The 14,991-nt window shown below is 36.8% G+C and overlaps 1 protein-coding gene across 15 annotated transcripts in view; it reads right to left on the bottom strand.

The window, feature by feature from the left end:
• Positions 1-14,991, bottom strand: part of CAPRIN2 (caprin family member 2) — a 46,823-nt gene that overhangs the window by 14,304 nt on the left and 17,528 nt on the right. For 14 of the 15 annotated variants that reach the window (XM_058743197.1, XM_058743202.1, XM_058743193.1 and 11 more), the window contains exons 5-12: positions 14,307-14,545; positions 12,703-12,785; positions 9,869-10,036; positions 8,802-8,845; positions 7,211-7,885; positions 4,586-4,708; positions 2,684-2,765; positions 1,614-1,669 (exon numbers count right to left, since the gene is read on the bottom strand). In XM_058743197.1, the coding sequence (XP_058599180.1) occupies positions 1,614-1,669; positions 2,684-2,765; positions 4,586-4,708; positions 7,211-7,885; positions 8,802-8,845; positions 9,869-10,036; positions 12,703-12,785; positions 14,307-14,545 (1,470 nt within the window). The remainder of the gene's footprint in view (positions 1-1,613; positions 1,670-2,683; positions 2,766-4,585; positions 4,709-7,210; positions 7,886-8,801; positions 8,846-9,868; positions 10,037-12,702; positions 12,786-14,306; positions 14,546-14,991) is intronic. The other variant, XM_058743199.1, reaches the window with a different exon arrangement.

The following is a 14,991-nucleotide window of genomic DNA, read 5'->3' as shown; positions in this document are numbered from 1 at the left end:
AAATAAAATAACAAGACAACTGCCCAAAATAATTGGAACTGGGTATTGTGGGGACAGAAGTTTCCTGCTGCAGAAAGATTTACAAATGTTAAGCTAAGACATTGATACCTGAGCTTTTGAATTTAAAAGGTTCACTTAACAACAATAACAACAAAAAAATAAAGATAAATTCTTCACATTAGTATTTCTTTAGAAGTTATGGCAATTCTTGCTTCCAAATTACTGCTCTTTAAGCAGACCAACTGAAAGCAGTTTTAGGTATTGGTGAATAAACATGATGCTGGGGACCTGTAATTCCCAAACAATGCATGTGCAGATTCACCCAGGAAGCTTATTACAAATATAGATGTCTAGATAACGCCCCTGGAAATTCTGATCCATTAGGTCTAAGGTGATATCTAGATAGATATATCTTTAGGGGCACCTGGGTGGTTCAGTCAGTTAAGCCTCTGACTTCGGCTCACGTCATGATCTCGTGGTTCATGAGTTCAAGCCCTGCGTCAGGCTCTGTGCTGATGGCTTGGAGCCTGGTGCCTGCTTCTGTGTCTCCCTCTCTCTACCCCTCCCCCACTTCTGCTGTCTCTCTCAAAAAAAAAAAAAAAAAATTAAAAAAACCTTACAGATAGATATATAGATATATATATACAAAGATATATACAGATACCTTTATTAAAGTGATCAAGTGCTTCTGATGCAGCCATCCACAGACCTGTCCCTGAGAACTACTAAACTAGACCAACAGCTTTTTGAAAACCTTTAACTTGTCCATTGAAAGCCTCATGTAGAACCCTAACAGCTAGAACAGGTAACATGGAACCCTTAAACCAGTGAGTAGGGTGAGGGACTCAGCTCAATAAATACATTTTGAAAACTGAGCCATACCTTATCAAACTAAATATAAACCACTGTAAACAAATGGTATTTACTCAGAAGTTTTTGGACAGGAAGGCAATAACTGTTGAGCCATCTGGTCAAAATACTTAAACCTATCAGGGATGCTATTGTTAAGAAAATTGCCATAAAGTTTTCAGAGGGATCCTGATAATTTTTTTAAAGGTAATGACCAGAAAACTCTCAAACCTTGTACTTTTTTTTTTCTTGAACTTACTATTGATAGAAGTGCAATGTGGCATCAGAGATCTCAATGATCTGGTTCCTTTGTAAATCTAAGGTGTTCTGTGAAAATCAGTTCCTCAGAATGTCAACTCTTATGTGTGAAGGGAGGCAGGAGATTAGCTAACCATGTGCTAAACAAAATTAGTATCTTTCTTTAGACTCTTGACTATGCTGCTCTGCCAAAGTGACTTAAGTAGCCAAGGGCAGAGTAAGATTCCCAGACAAGGTATCTCTGAATTCTTCAGGCTTGCTCTTTCCTTATTAAAGTCTGCCAGCCTTCTTTATTTTAACAGATGTCTTCCCCATGATCATTAGGTAACCTTTGGAGGGCCAGTTGTACTTAATCTAAAAAACTAGATATCCTTAGAACTCTTTCAATAATTTAGTTAGGTATATTAGAATCAGCAAGTCTGATCTATCTTACCAAAGCAAGAGTTTCTTCCCTGAATAACAAAGAAATTAAAAATAGCAAAGAAAGATTACTTTGGAGAAGTTACCTGTAATGGCTCTTGAAGAAAATCACTTTGACTGGAAAGATTTTGTTCTGTAGATGCTGCAGAGAGTGAAATCAACAGTAAACTATTGAGGGAGGAGAAAAGTTTATGCATATCAACTGGGTGGAAACTAAAAGTTTATACTTTACAAAATAAGCCATAGCTAGAAAAACTAGGTCTCAAGGCCATCATGAATTTTCTGTGAGAGCTCTAAAGAGTCAGAGAGGACTTGGGAGACACTAGTCCCATCTGTGACACTCATGATGTTTTAAGGTTAAAAGGGCAAAAGCAGCATTTCAAAGCTTCCAAAAATCTATTACTTTAAAAAATGACTAGTAATAGTAAACTGGAAGATAAAATCTAAGCTATCATGAATAGTAATCAAGTGATACACTCAAATTCCAAGTTTCAAAATAACTCTCAGCTGGGTCATATGTCTTTTCAGGTTTTTTTTCCCCCTTTGGTCATGTATATTAATATGCTTTTCAATTATATAGTTTCGGTTTGGTTTTTTCTTGTTAATGTCTATCACTTTTGTTAATTACTCTTCATTCTCCTTACTTCATCCAGGAATTACTACACCCATCTTCTAGTTGGTGTCTGCTCACTACAACTGGACTGTGGCTTCAAATACCTCATTCCTCCCCTGAAATAAATGAGTGTAGAGCAAAAAGCCTAACGTCAGGCCAGATTCAATTCTAGGTTCCGTCATTAGGTACTGTGTTAATCGATGTACTAAATATCACTAATGTAATTTCACTCATAATTGGGATCAAAAAGTTTCAATACTAGATTTATAGAGTCAAAAGGACCCCAATCACTTCAAAATTTGCAAAACCAGCTTGTGTTTCTCCATTTAACCATCTGGAGACCTTCTATAAAAGGCAAACAGGTCAGGTGAGCACACTAATGTCTTAATGGTAATTTACCCATATATAACTGATGACACATAGATACATTTAGAATTAACACAGAGACACAATTTAACCCTTAAGATATCTAGAGTAAAATTATTTGTAAGAGGTAACAAATGTTAGACCTATGCATGTTTACTCTCAGTTATGATTACATACCTACTGGGCTACCTGGAGTAGTTGAAGGCGGCTGTGACGATGGAATTGCACTTGAAGGTTTGTCAAAATCCAGAATAGATTCCTAAAGACAAGATTTTCTAAATCATGACTAGAAACAATTATTCATTTAAAAGCTATTACCATTGGGGCACCTGGGTGACTCAGTCAGTTGGGTGTCTGACTCTTGATATTGGTTCAGGTCATGATCTCACAGTTGATGAGATCAAGCCCCATGTTGGGCTCTGTGCTGATGGTGTGGAGCTTGCTTGGATTTCTCTCTCTCTGCCCTTCCTGTGCTCTCTCTCAAAAATAAATAAACTTAAAAAAAATAAATAAACTGTTTAAAAGCTATTACCATTGCATTACTCACAACACTGTCCATAGCTATTAGCTATAAGAATCTAGCTAATAACTATCTCAAAATGTTAACTTACTCCTTATTTAAAAAAAAAAAAAAAAGTGTTTATTATGAGAGAGAGCACTCATGAGCAGGGCAGAGGCAGAGAAAGAGGAATAGAGAGAGAATCCCAAGCAGGCTCCACGCTATCAGCGGAGCCTGATGCAGGGCTCAATCCCATAAACTGTGAGATCATGACCTAAGCCAAAATAGAGAATTGGACGCTTAACCAACTGAGCCACCCAGATACTCCAACAACTTAGTCTTCATAAGAGAAAGAGTTAAGAGTTAAAATCTAAAGTAACTGTCAAACCTTAAAATTATGTCAAGTAATTCCAAAGCTTAACTATGAAAAAAAAAAACAAAAAACTCCTGACTTAAGCTCTTAAACACAAGCATTAATTCTGTAACCTTGCTTTTATTGTGTCCAACAACTGGGGGTTTAACAGTCTCATCTCAACCACTAATCTAGCTCATTCATGCTCTCTGATCTTTCATAATGAGTAACGATTCTCTCTCCCATCTGCCTATCTTAGTTTTCAAATGTTTCCAACATTTTGAATAATTAAGCTACCCTTGTAGCAATCACTTTTCATCTTCAAATAACCTAAATGGATAAGGAATTCCCTCATAAGTAGAGGATTACAGGCTAAATAACTTGCCATGGATTTTATAGCCAGTAAATAGCAGAACCGGGATTTAAACACAAGTCTAACTCCAAAGCTCAAGATCTTTTTACTACACAAAAAGATCTTATTTGTCTACTTCCTCCTTCAATAATATTGTACTATTCTGAAATTCTGTAAGACTCTGTATGACACAATTTAGCACTTAACTATTGCCACAAGTTAAAATCTTATACAACTGGAATATAAACTCCTTGAAGGCAATAAATGTCTTATGATTTTCTACACACAATAGCACCTACCAGAATGCCAAGCACAGAGTAGGTTCTCACAGTCTGAGTGGAAACTACCAATGATCTACAGCAGAAAATATATTTGAACACTTATACTTTTTACATGTTTAATTCATTTCATTACTCACAACAAACTTAGGAATAAGAATTATTATCCTCATTTTTCAAAAAAAGAACCAAGGCAAAGAGTAAAGTAACTTGCCTGAACTGTGAGACCTAGGAAGTGGCCAGAATTCCCATGCATTCTGAACACCAGAACCTAAGCTCTTAGCAACTTCGTTACAGGAACGCCTGGGTGGCTTAGTCAGTTAAGTGTCTGACTTTGGCTCGGGTCAGATCTCACGGTTTGTGAGTTCAAGTCCTGCATCAGGCTTTGTGCTGACAGCTCAGAGCCTGGAGCCTGCTTCAGATCCTGTGTCTCCCACTCTCTCTGCCCTTCCTCTGCTCACACCCTGTGTCTCTGCCTCTCTCTCTCTAAAAATAAATAAACATTAAAAAAAAACAAAACACTTCACTGTAATACTTCTGATTAGAAGCGAGTAGCCCCAGGAATATCATTTAAGATTCATTTAAGAATGGCTCATACTTGCATAAAGTTACAAGTTCCTTGAATCTGGGTCATCAGATCCTGCAGTTTTTCTTTCCTCAATACTGGATCCTTTGGAAGGGTCGAGGAAGAACCTACAGGCTGATGCATAGGCTTAGGCACCTACAAAATAAACCCACAATGTATAAGAGCGAAATTCACATTCAACAGCCTAATTCAGGAAACTCACCTTATCACTACATCTTAATGAAACCAGAACACATAGCAAAGCCCATTTATCAGATTTATGTCAGGTAAAGAATTTCCACAACAATACAGTTTCTAAATAATTTAAGCAAACTTTATAAACACTTTTTCCCTTTCACAATATCTCTAATGGATATCTTTCTAAAACAACCTCTTTTCAAAGGGAAGACCCAGAGTAACAAAACTTCCTTGACAGAAAGTTTTTTCATTATGGACAATCAGCTGATGATATTCTTTATAAGATACCACTAACTGTAAGACACACAAATGATTTTTTTTCCCCAGAGAAAAAGTTACTATCACCACATTCCACTTTTAAATGTCTGCTTTCAGAAACATTAAGAAGTAAATATGTATACAAACACATCCTAAGGTTGAAAAAATTCACTACTATATTTTGTTATCAGGTTAAGTATACTTTGGGGGACTAACGATGTTTATAAAGTGGTTAGTCCTCACGCTAAGTTGCTTATGAAAGCTGCATACCCTGAATGCTGACCTAATGCTGATATGGTTAACATCTTACAGCTGCCAGTGTCTGTCTCCACCAGCTCCTCTTCTCCACCTTCTAATTCACTGGGAAGTCACACAGCTAAGCTTGTCAAAAGTGTCATACAAAATAAGAGTTAATAAATCCTAAGTGAATATACGAAAGACTCTTTTAGGAGAAAAGTATTAGCGTTAGTGATTAATTTCACGTTATCTAGTCTTTTAGCTTTGAACTCTATTTTGTCCTTGACTGTACTTAGTCATGTTCTAGAAAGCTGAGGTTGCAAGACACAGAGACAGTGTACTATATAGACAAGTGTCCTCTCAGTCACTGAAAGGCCCTGCAAATTCAATATAATGCAGTCTGTACCATAAAGACAAATTAAATGAGTTTTGGCCTTTCCAACTAATTCTACATACTATCCAACATATAGCATAATATTCTGGTAAGGTAAAGGCTCAGTACTACTATACTTAATGGAATTTTAAATTTCTGAAAACAGCTTTACTGAAATATTAAATTGGGTTTTTTAAGTAAGTTTCTCAAAATAGTTGTCATATTACAATTACTGTTGTGTGATACCTGGTTAATGAAATAAGGCTATCAATCTTCTATAGGGTCAGGAAGAAGCTGAAATTGATATTAGCACTTGAAGAAAAGAGGGAAAAAGGTGACCAAAGGGAGACAAGTAACTCTGAAGTTCTCTTCCCATAAAGCAAAACTGAAGCAGTGGCAGGTTTTGTTTTTTGTTTATTTTTTTTAATGTTTATTTATTATTGAGAGACAGAGAGAGACAGCACATGAGCATGAGAGGGGCCGAGAGACGGGGAGAAACAGAATCTGAAGCAGGCTCCAGGCTCTGAGCTGTCAGCACAGGGCCCGATGCGGGGCTCGAACTAAAAAACCGTGAGATCATGACCTGAACCAAAGTCGGATGCTTAACCGACTGAGCAACCCAGGCGCCCCTTTGGCAGTTTATTTATAAAAAGCAATGCTTTGATTTCTCCAAGCAAAAGTTTTTCACACTGTTAGGGGACCAAAGATTTATCAGAGAGCCTCTGGCTAAAATGGCACGAAGTGCAGGGAACACTACTAGACAGAGATGGAAAACACTAGGAAGATAAGTTCACATTTCTTAGCAAACAAGGTAGTAACAAGTTCACATTTAAATAGAAGTAAATAACTTGTAATTTAATAACCTTAATAGCAGTGAATCCAAGGCTTATTCATTATAAGCCTTCTTATCTTCTTGAAATAGGTTATCATTAACAGAATGAGGTCTTCTATTTGAACTAAATCTCATATTCCAAACTTAGTTACAGAATATTTAAAGCCTATAGTTTCCACTTCCAGAAAAATTCTCATTTTGAAACAGAAATGGAGAACTAATTCAGATCCTACCCGACCTACTACTGGAATATCTGCAACCACCATGTACCTTCTTCAAAGAGTGCAGGCTAACCTGAGTGATTACAAAGAGTGAAAGAAACTCAAGAGAATACAGAAAAATGTAACTTCTGGCAGAAAAGGTCATCCATGTGCCAGGCGGAAGATGATGAATGAAACACAGTAAAACAAGCCCCTCGTCTTGTGACATGCATTTACATTTCTCATGTGTTCACACTAAGGTCTTGTCTGAGCTATTCACTATTTTCATGTCATATCATGTCATTAAAATTTGGGCATTCAAACAATAGTTTCTAACTGTGGAAATTTTACCTCAGCTTAGGCTTAAAACACAGACTAGGTCTACTTCCAATTTCAAGGGGAAAACCAATTACATGTTAAGGAGTTAAGTGAAATACTTTATACATGAATTTAACACAGATTTCGGAGATTCTTTTTAAAGAGTACTAAAAAGTTATGACTACCACCAGTCCTTACTTATGCCTACATTGACCAGAGCAGACTGATAAAAACAAACTCACATCTTTGGGTTCAGTATTAAACTTCCTGGGCAGGAGCTGGTCATTTGGTATGAGGCTTGCTGGAGCTACCCCCCAGGACTTTGGAGAAATCTGTGATTGTGGTGTTAAAGGGCGTTTTTGACTCTCAACATTATTTTCCCAGGATTTTGGAGTCTCTGGCTGTCTTGAATCCTGGTCTTCACACATGGGAGTGGCCCATGACTTGGTAACGTCCTGTTCATTCTGCACAGAAGGTGTCCAAGACTTTGGAGATTGCTTCTTTGGATCCTGTTCTTTCTGCAGCTGAACTGGCCAAGGTTTTGGTGTCTCCTGCTTCTTCTGTTCTTCTTGAGTATATCCTGTTTTGGATTTAGGAGTTTCTTGCTTCCACTGGCTAGGAGCTGGCTTAGGTTTAGAGACATCCTGCTTCTTCTGCTCTTCCTGCAGAGTAGACCTGAGTTTTGGATCTTGTTTCCTCTGTTCTAAGGAAACTGCAGGCTTTGATACCTCCTGGTGCTTAACAGAAGGCTCCCAAGACTTGAAGGATTCCTGTTTCTTCTCCTGACCATCGGGTTCAGTAAGCATATCCCAACATTTGGGGAGATTTGGTTTTCTAGCATAATCTGCTTCCCAAGATTGCTCTTCACCTTGTTTGCTTGAATAATCTACTTCTGTCATGTAACGTCTGTTAAGAAACTAGACCAGAGGAAAATAGGTGCTTGAGTCACAAGATTTAAAAAAGACCTTGAGAGACCTTGAGGGGAACACTGAACTCTATTAGTATTCCTATGTCCATTGGTCTGAGTCACTATACTAAACTAACAGGAAATTTCTGTCCTTATCCTACCTGAAAAGACCATCCTATGTTTTTGTCCATTTCTTTTCCCTCAGTTAACAGAAATACAACCTTTGATACTTCAACAGTAGCAATGTATACTTGACCCACCTAAGAACTGCACATCACCGTGCCACGTTTGCTTGATTCAGGCTCTTTGACCAAGGTTATTCTGCCTCTGCCAACCTTAGACCACTCTACTACCTGACTCCCTAAAATGTTAAGGCAGAGGATATAGTTCAACTACACACATTTACACTATTTAACCTTAAGCCTTATGTTTCCTGAATTAGCAGCCTTTTCTTTATTTCTCTATCAGTCATACTGTGACTTTGACTCTTTGGTTTTTTTCAGCTTCCATGAATTTCAATGTCACTCCAAAAAGAGAACAAATACTTTATTACCAACATGAGTAAGTTCTAACGAGAGCAAAATCCTACCATCCTACCCATCTTTAAAGGGCCAAGAACAGTAGCTAACGCTTGAGCAGTTTACTGTGCACCAGGTCAAATTCAAATTCTAAGTAATTTAGAATTTGACTCCTTTCATCCTCACAAGATGCCTCATAAGGCAGGCATTACTATTATTCCTATCCTATATACATGAGGAGAGCAGACACAGCTGGGCTAGACATCGTAGCCAAAGTCACTAAGCTCATAAGCTACAAAACTAGGATTCAAGTTTAAGAAATCTAGTTCCAGAGCCTCAGCTCCTAAATGCAACACAATACAAAAGTCTCAAAAGCCAAAATCAGCAAATTACCTTTCAGAAACTTACCTCTTGTGGTTGTATCTCTGGCTGTGCAAGTTCCATAAGAGACTCTGAAAAGATAAAAGGAGTATTAAGCAAATACTAAACTACATTTTTAGACTTATTACAACTGTAATTCATTCTAGTAACATATTTAAAAAAAAGGGACAGTACAATGAAATATATTAATGGCAGGAGTAATTCTCACTATTGCTTGTTGGTCAAAAGCATGTGGTCTGAGACTAGCTAAAACTAGTAGTTCTCCTTATATGACACTTTTCTAAAGTCAAGTTGCAGTTAAAAACTGATTGAAAATAAGACTATCTCCTCTTACACACAAATACAGCTTCTTTCAAGTTCAAATTATACCTCTAGTCCCATGGTGTAAAAATTAGTCATTGAAACAGGCCTTAAAGGTCTCCTACGAGCCAGTTTAAGGTTGGAAGGTAGTAAGGGAATGGAAACCCTAAAGCATTAGACTAAGTGTTAAGAACTAATAGAAAGTAGACATAAGAAATGACTTGAATCATGCTAGTAGTGGCCACTGGAACTCTGCCTTCTCTACCCCCATAGAGATGACTTTTTTTTTAATAAGTTGAGCTTCCACAGACAGGAGCAAAACTGTCATTCACTCAAAATATTTCTTCCCTTAAGAAAGGTAGAATTTTGAAAAGTACATTTACTGATTTTGGCAAACATTTTCCAAATATGTTAACCTTAGATTATTTATATTCTCATTCTACTACCATATTGGATTCTACTATAAACATTTTAAGTGACAATTTTAAATCAATTATCCTACTAACAATTTAACAAAGAGGTTCATTCAAATTCCATAAGGGCCTCATTTCAGCAGGGTATTCTCTTGTAACAAAGGATAACCTATGTTTCTGTTAGCATTCATTCTGTAAATCACAGTAATAAAACCTAGAGACCTATTCTAAACCTAAGTTTATCCTGCAGCAAGTAAAGATTTCCATGCGTGTAGAAATTAACAAATTAAAATAAGGCAATCCTTTTACAATGATTTCACTCATTCTGTGTAAATATAAAAAATGCAACTACTATAAAGAATTTCCGAGATCACAACAAACCTGACTCTTTGACAGATTCAGTTTTCAATAATTGTTTTTTCTTCTCTGATTTTATTAGCATTTCTTCCTCCAATGATACTTCTTTCTCCTTAGCATTTTTTGGGACTGGGATACTTTCAAAATAGCCTGAGTTCAGCAATTTAGACAGCAGATCTTTCATGTGTTTGTCTAAGAAAGAGTGATTAAGACTTAGTTATCACATAACCTAATAGTTCACGGAAAATTATTTGGAATAGAAATCCTAATATAATTTTATCCTAGTTACAGTATGTCAACACCCCACATTGGGGGGATTCAAAGAACTGGTCAGTATCATGAACAGCAAATGTGCAAGCCATATTTCTGTCATGCTGAATCAATATAAATTTTAAAGATCAGAATCCCAAAGTTTAGCAAGTCACTTAAGTTTCTCTGGGCCTCCATTTCCACCATTTGAAAAACGGCTAAAATCAGAGACCCTAATCAAAGGCTATGTTACAAAAGCACACATCTGTTCCCTGAACTGAGAGAACAGCCATTTTTCCTATCTGTCCCAAAGACATCACAACTAGCAATTATTCTACCTTCCAAGTAATTAAGGCTTTATAGAAGTAAAAGTTCCTCAAACATAACCATTAGAAAACCCTATCTTGGACGATCTCTAAAGGATTTTTAAACTCCAAAATCCCATGATAAAGATTTTACTCTTGAATTATGCTGTGACTCTTAGCATATCACCATTTGAGCATATCACCATTTGATGAACAAGAAAAATCTTAAAATGATGTTAAAGTAGCTGCACCATAAACAGATCTAAAGTCTATTTCACTTTTAATATCCCCTAAAAACATAATTCCCAAATTACGTTTGGGTGCCCATACTTGATTTGGGTCTATTATTCCTTTCATAGGAGTACTATGACAGGTTTTTAATATTTTTTTTTTAATATTCACTTATTTTTGATAGAGAGACAGAGCACGAGCAGGGCAGGGGCAGAGAGAGGGAGACACAGAAATCGAAGCGGGCTCCACTTACAAACCATGAGATCATGATGCAAGCTGAAGTCAGACGCTTAACCAATTGAGCCACCCAGCCGCCCTGTTTATTATTTTTTTAATAAACTTTGAGGTATAATTTTAGTTCATTCATTTTAGTTCAGTCATTTTAAGTGTACAGTTTTAGCAGATACATAGTCATGTTACTTCCACCAGAACCATGATATAAAAGATTTTCATCAAAAGTTCCCTCGTGTCCCTTTTATATCAATCCCCTCCTCCCACTCCCTGGCAACAACTGACCTGCTATCATTCTAGTTATGTCTTTTCTAAAATTCCATATAAATGGGATCATATAATAAGTATCCATTTTTTGGTCTGGCTTCTTTCACTCAGCATAATTATTTTGAGATTCATCCATGTTGTTGCATGTATCAACAGTTTATCCTTTCTTTATTCCTGAGTAGATTCTATTGTATGAACATACCATATTTTGTTTATCAATTATCAGTTGATGTACATCTAAGTTGTGTTCAGTTTGGGGCTATCATGAATGAAGCTGGTATGAACATTCATGTCAAGTACTTACGTGAACATGTGTTTATAATTCTCTTGGGTACTGGCCGTATAATCGCTTGGTCATTTGGTAAGCATTCACTTGTAAGAAACTGTCAAACTATGTCTCAAAGTTATTTGTATCATTCTGCATTCTAACCAAGAAAAAAATTTCTATAATTTAAACTTGAAAGGACATAGAAATTTTGAAAGCATTATACTACAAATATATTTGCAAAAAAGGAAGCATTCACTACTAACAAAAATGTTTACCAGCTTGTAGTGTTCTCATTATCCTAAGCTAGTACACAAAACTATGTACTTAATGTTCATTTGTACTTGGTCATTTGGCTGAAGTCTATTTAGGAAGCCAAAAGACTCTTTCTCTCCAGATCATTTCCAGATTGACAGACAACAATGCTTCAAAAGACTATGTAGCCAAGCCATCCCCATTTTCTTAGGCAGGTCCGATACATAACAATGTATGTATTTAAGATTCTTAAATAGAACTAGTACAGTACTGCTATGCAGAGAACTGAACCCCAAAATGGTCAAGCTGGTGTTGAAGCCAGCACTAGTCTTCAGCTCTTATTCTCAAATCATAGTGACTTGCCACTTAAAAACTCTCCCTAGGTTCCATTTAGTGAGTATGATTATACAGTAGCTGCTTTTTTTTTTTTTTAATTTTTAACGTTTATTTATTTATTTATTAATTTTTTTTTTCAACGTTTTTTTAACGTTTATTTTTGGGACAGAGAGAGACAGAGCATGAATGGGGGAGGGGCAGAGAGAGAGGGAGACGCAGAATCGGAAACAGGCTCCAGGCTCCAAGCCATCAGCCCAGAGCCTGACGCGGGGCTCGAACTCACAGACCGCGAGATCGTGACCTGGCTGAAGTCGGACTCTTAACCGACTGCGCCACCCAGGCGCCCCAACGTTTATTTATTTTTGAGACAGAGACAGAGCATGAACAGGGGAGGGGCAGAGAGAGAGGGAGACACAGAATCTGAAACAGGCTCCAGGCTCTGAGCTGTCAGCACAGAGCCTGACGCGGGGCTCAAACTCACAGACCGCGAGATCATGACCTGAGCGGAAGTCGGACGCTTAACCAACCAAGCCACCCAGGCGCCCCTACAGTAGCTGCTTTTAACCAAACTAAACAGAGATCTTTTTCCCTATGAATATAGCATTGTCAGACATGTAAGTTCTAATGAACTGACACAGTTTCAGCCCTCAATATCATACTAAACTTCTAAACATAAAGTCTAATATTTAGTGCATAAGTCCAGAGTAGAGAAAACTCACATGTCGTTCCTACCACTGCTTTTTCACTACCTTCCAAAAGGTCCCAAAAGTACAAGGATGACTGCTCCATCTGGTCTTCAACACTGACAAGGAAAAGCAGAGCAGAACGAAGTAGCTTTAGAGGTACACACATATACATGTGGAGCAGTACAACTTATATGGTAGAACTCGTCAACAATCAGGACATTCAAGGTTAATTTTGTCTTTTTACTCTCTCAAAAAGTTAAAATTTTGTAAAAGATGACAAAATGCCTATTTATGGATATCAAACGTAAGCATTTTCTCTTAAAAACAACTAAAATATTGTATCAAATAGACCCACTAAGGAACAGACCAAAAAGAGTTTGAGGCTGTCAATGCAGTGTCATTAATTACCAAGTGTATGTCCTAGAAGGAAGAACAGTGGAATGGCAATATTAAGAGCTGCATTTGACTTTAAAGAGAGCAGCTTATTTTTCAAATTATGTTTCACTTACACATATTAAAGTAAGCTACACTCCCTAAATTCATTAAAGTGAAGAGAAGGAAACAACCACATAGGTGATGATGATGGACTACACTATCAGAATGGGAATTAAAAAAAAATACATATGACTATAGAGATAATTGAGAGTTTTATTAGATTTTTTTCCTGATACAGGGCTGATTTCCAGTAATCGTTGAAATCTGACTCTGCTTTAGCATGGCCAAAGACACAACATTGGAAGGACCCATATCTAACAAAGCAGAAGCACAGAGATCTGCTCATTACATGATTTCCCCCATCAAAGCAAAAACAGCAAACAGATAACTGGGGAAAAACTAGGTAGCCTCAAGTTGCTGGGTTTGTATTTGAAATTATCAGATTTGCTTCTCAGTATTTATTCACAGTATAAGAAGACCACCAAATAATTCTCACTTTGAAAGTTTGTTTGTTTTTTTTAATTTTTTTTTTAATGTTTTTTATTTATTTTTGAGACAGAGACAGAGCATGAACGGGGGAGGGGCAGAGAGAGAGAGAGGGAGACACAGAATCGGAAGCAGGCTCCAGGCTCTGAGCCATCAGCCCAGAGCCTGACGCGGGGCTCGAACTCATGGACCGCGAGATCGTGACCTGAGCTGAAGTCGGACGCTTAATCGACTGAGCCACCCAGGCGTCCCTATCTCACTTTGAAAGTTTAAAGATACTGGCCAAGTTAAATTTTATTAACCTCCACTTAAGTACAGCAGTAGTAAGAAGGCAAAGACTCTCAGCTAATACAATAGCCTGAGACAATTACAAAAAAACCTTTAAGCATATACATAATTAATACTTGTATAGGGGCAAAACTTGATGAGACATCATTTTTAAAATCAATGTTACAATAAAAAAAGCACATTAATGAGATCATTCAAATTGACTTTCCTTCTAGATAGCCTATCAACCCTATCACAGTCTGGTCTGGCCAATGTTTCCCATTGTGAATCACAATAATGTTTTCTTAATTATTATATACGTACATATGTGTGTGTACATGTGTGTGTATGTATATGTGTATGTATAAATACTATAAAATATATAAAACTAAAAAACTAGGCTAAAATGTTATGTGTTCTCTTTTAGGAAAATATTTTCTTCGGCTTACCTCAGACTTTCATTTCTTTCAGGGCAGGTCAGTTTTGAAAATTTAATGAGGTAGTCAAGTTCTTTTAAAGGCAAATACACTGCACCATTCAAGCCCCCTTTGAAATCCTTCTGGACGTGTTCCTGTGTCAAGTTCTGTAATACATACTGAACTTGAAGTATAGTACGAAGCTTTTTCTTCTCAGCCTCGAGCTTTAGCATGTGTTCCCTTCTCTGGGCCTTCTTCTGCGCTTTAAGTAGCTGTTAAAAAAAAATTCTAATTAAAATTGGCAACTTTCTACCATCTCATATTAGCAATTCATAGTGCACAAAAATCTAATGCCAAAGAGCTGAGATTAGATGATGAATCTTATTTTATATATAAATATGTATATATATATATATATATACATATATATATACATATATATATGCATACACATATATAACACTGACTGTGAAATTGACAGGTTCATTTATCCCCTTTTCTTTTTCAGTTGAGGAAGGGACTGAGTAATAAACTAGTATGTCTCAGGTAACCAAAGCTAAGAAAGTCAAAATATCTGACTCCCAACACCAAGCTATATCTAGTACCTCTGATATCACTATGATAAGCAATAAGTACCTATCACTGATGCACATATTAATCCCCAAATTTAACTTTTCAATATTTATGTATATAAGCCTTTTTTAAGCCAAAGATTTTA

This window comes from Neofelis nebulosa, chromosome 8, assembly GCF_028018385.1.
Source record: "Neofelis nebulosa isolate mNeoNeb1 chromosome 8, mNeoNeb1.pri, whole genome shotgun sequence".
In the NCBI taxonomy this organism is placed as follows: domain Eukaryota; kingdom Metazoa; phylum Chordata; class Mammalia; order Carnivora; family Felidae; genus Neofelis; species Neofelis nebulosa.
Note: the sequence above shows the minus strand (reverse complement) of the source record. Positions and strands in the feature narration are given on the sequence as shown.